The sequence below is a fragment of the Cervus canadensis genome, chromosome 29 (assembly GCF_019320065.1).
Source record: "Cervus canadensis isolate Bull #8, Minnesota chromosome 29, ASM1932006v1, whole genome shotgun sequence".
NCBI lineage: Eukaryota > Metazoa > Chordata > Mammalia > Artiodactyla > Cervidae > Cervus > Cervus canadensis.
Window position 1 is genome coordinate 7,233,488 of NC_057414.1, and position 2,982 is coordinate 7,236,469.

A 2,982-nucleotide genomic window follows, 5' to 3' on the forward strand; every position below is an offset into this window, starting at 1 on the left:
TATTTTAATTATGTCAGAGAACTATTATGAGCATCAGAATTGTTAGTGCTTATATGAGGTCTTAATAGTCTCAAATGGAAGTCCCAGGTTTGCTTATATCATAAGTCAGAAAAAGATAAGGAGACAAAAATTTAGGAAATTACATGGTATTAATGGTTTATTTACCTTTTTAAATACTTTCGATTTTACAACAGTTTTAGATTTATAGAAAACTTGTGAGTTTTTTTTTTTTTAAGTCTGGCAAGGATTTATTAGGAAGCTGATTAGTCACAGTGAATAAAAAGCCATGAACAGAAGAACTGAGATCTCCAAATTCTGCCATTGGGCTTACAACACTAGTTAAAAGCTGACAAACATTAAGGATGTCCCAAAGAGAAGCATATCAAAGTCCCAATCTTACCCCGACCAGGATACCCACAAACACAGCAACAATGCTCTCCTCAGACTGCTTACCTGGGCAACAGGAAAAAAAGACCCTCTCAAGCTATTAAGCAACATCAGATTTCTGCTCTTCAAGCTATAACATGGGACACTGGTGCATGACAGACAACTCCAAGCTGGGCAACTTGACAAGAATGTTGAAAGATGACAGGGAGAAGGAGCAAGCAGGGACAAGTATTTCTAGCTGGAGACCCTCCTGATGGTTAATACAAACACAATGCTGAGGCTTCAGAAAGTTTACTGCAGCCCAGGAATAGTTTCCATTTTAAAAACAAGTCACACAATAATCCTGCCACAAAGCAACAAGACACTTGGGATCCCATGGCCACATAAACTGGGAAGGCAGGCATTATCCACGGCTGCCAGGTACTGACCAGCCCAAGACCCAATTTCTGTAGGGTCCTAGAGAACCACGATTGTCCCTTGGCACCCACACAACCCTTCCTGGGGTGTGGGGTCTTCCATAGGCCAGGTTTCTGCAGCAAGCCCCAAAGACAGCTTGGCAGAGGCTGTGGCAGCCAACTCTCTTTGGAGCCCCATCTCTCTTTGTCCTTCCCAACAGGATGTCATACTTCTTCACCAACACAACACCTCTGTGGGAGTCTTGGCCAGCCCTTAGGAAATAAAGTGTGTCTGTGGGGTAACCTGATGGACCTTGTGGTCAGCTGGGTTGGCTGATGCTTCATAACTGCAGATGGTCACCTCATGTCGGCGAAGCTCAGTCCATTCTCCTCTCAGGCCAATATAAAAGACCTTTGTGGTATCGGCTCCAAAGTTTTTTGAAATATGAATTGAGAGATGATAGACATTTGAAAAACGAGAAATTTTCGTAGCATACTCTAATTCCCCTGTAAGATCCCGGTTCAGACTAAAGGTCTGATCTGGCTCCCTGTCTGTATCATCAAAGGACATCTGTGGAATGTTCTTGTACAGTCTCATCTCAGAGGGGTGTGAGTCATCATCTTCTCCCATTATAATGATGCCTTTTAGCTTGACATTGCCTGTAAATGGAATATTAAACAGAAGCTCTTCATCAGCATCACTTTCAACAAACTTGGAGCGGTCCGTCCGCTCCTCCCACGGCTTGAAGACGCCGCGGCCGCTGCCCTCTCGGCTCTCGTTGAGGCACTGCAGCCGCTCCAGGTCGATGCGCAGGTACAGGCCGTAGGCCAGGCCGCGCTGCTCGGGCGGCTCCTCCCGTTCGGCGGCGCAGCGGCAGCCGCCCCCGCCGTGGCTGTGGCCGTGCGACATGGCGACGCCACCGCCCGCGCGTCCCCTTGGCCCTGCAGCCGCTGGCGCCGGCGCTCCCCGCGACTCGCTCTTTTCGCTCTGGCCGCCGAAAACTTGTGAGTTTGTTAACACTCCACAGCCAGTTTTCTCTATTATTAACACCTTACATTGGAATGGCACATTGTTACAGCTGATGAGCCAGTATTGCTATGTTGTAACTCATCGATACTTGACTTAGATTTCCTTAGTTTTTACCACATGGCCTTTCTATGATCCTGGATCCTATCCAGGATACCATACATTTTGTCATCAGGTCTCCGAGTCTCCCTTTGACTGTGAAGGTTTCTCAGATTTCCCTTGCATTTGATGACATTGAAAGTTTCGAGATGTATTTTGCAGAACTGTCCATTGAAATTTGCCGCATTTTTTCCCATAATTAGATCAGTGTGTTTGTGTGTGCATGTGTGCTAAGTTGCTTCGGTCGTGTCTGACTGTGCGATATGAGCTGCAGCCCGCCAGGCTTCTGTGTCCATGGGACCAGGCGAGAACACCAGAGTGGCTTGCAATTTCCTTCTCCAGCGAATCTTCCCCACCCATGGATCAAACCCGGGTACCTTGCATTGCAGGCAGATTCTTCACTATCTGAGCCCCTAGGGAAGCCCATAATTAGACCTAGCAGCTCTTATACTTGATTCTTGTGTTCCTTTGACATATCCACGTGTTTGTGCGGGTGACTGTGTATGTGTGTGTACATTTTTGAGCATTTGTTGACACTACAAGATGCTCCAAGTTCATCTTGTGTATTTTTGCCCCACATTCTAGAAGCAACAGTTCCTTAAATACCTCTGGTTCCTTTTATTGAAGAATGATATTACAGTCCAAGAGCTGACTGCTAGACATGTTTCTGTTTTTAGAGTGTTGCTGCTTCTAGCTCTCTTAGCTGACATAGGAAGGAAATATATGTATAGTAACAAACATACATATATATATATTTAACATTATATATGTATCTCTAAAGACACAGCTGACACAGGAAGGAAATATGTATAGTAACAGACTCATATGTGTATAAAACTATTTATACAGATGTATCTATGAATATTTATATGCAGAGTCATGTGCATCTACATGAAGCTAAGCATGAGTTCATACTCATGTCTCCAGTTCTAATTTATTACCACATGGATAATTCTAGCCTCTTCTTTTGCTTATCTAAATTTCTATGGCACTAAGGAGCCTGGATATTACCACCTGCATTCAATTCAGTATTCATCTATAGTGGTATTAGAATTGGTGATCCATACTTCTGTA

General features: G+C 44.5%; 1 protein-coding gene across 1 annotated transcript; it reads right to left on the reverse strand.

Moving 5' to 3' along the window:
* Positions 1 to 220: 220 nt before the first annotated feature.
* On the reverse strand, positions 221 to 1,764 carry LOC122431264 (PITH domain-containing protein 1-like). The gene has a single exon (XM_043452485.1). It carries the CDS (start codon positions 1,690 to 1,692, stop codon positions 1,057 to 1,059), a length of 636 nt encoding a protein of 211 aa, XP_043308420.1. The 5' UTR covers positions 1,693 to 1,764; the 3' UTR covers positions 221 to 1,056.
* Between the last annotated feature and the right edge of the window lie 1,218 nt (positions 1,765 to 2,982).

Excerpts from the sequence above, each read along its gene's own strand:
- LOC122431264 (XM_043452485.1), bottom strand. The coding sequence starts at position 1,692 with ATGTCGCACGGCCACAGCCACGGCGGGGGCGGCTGCCGCTGCGCCGCC.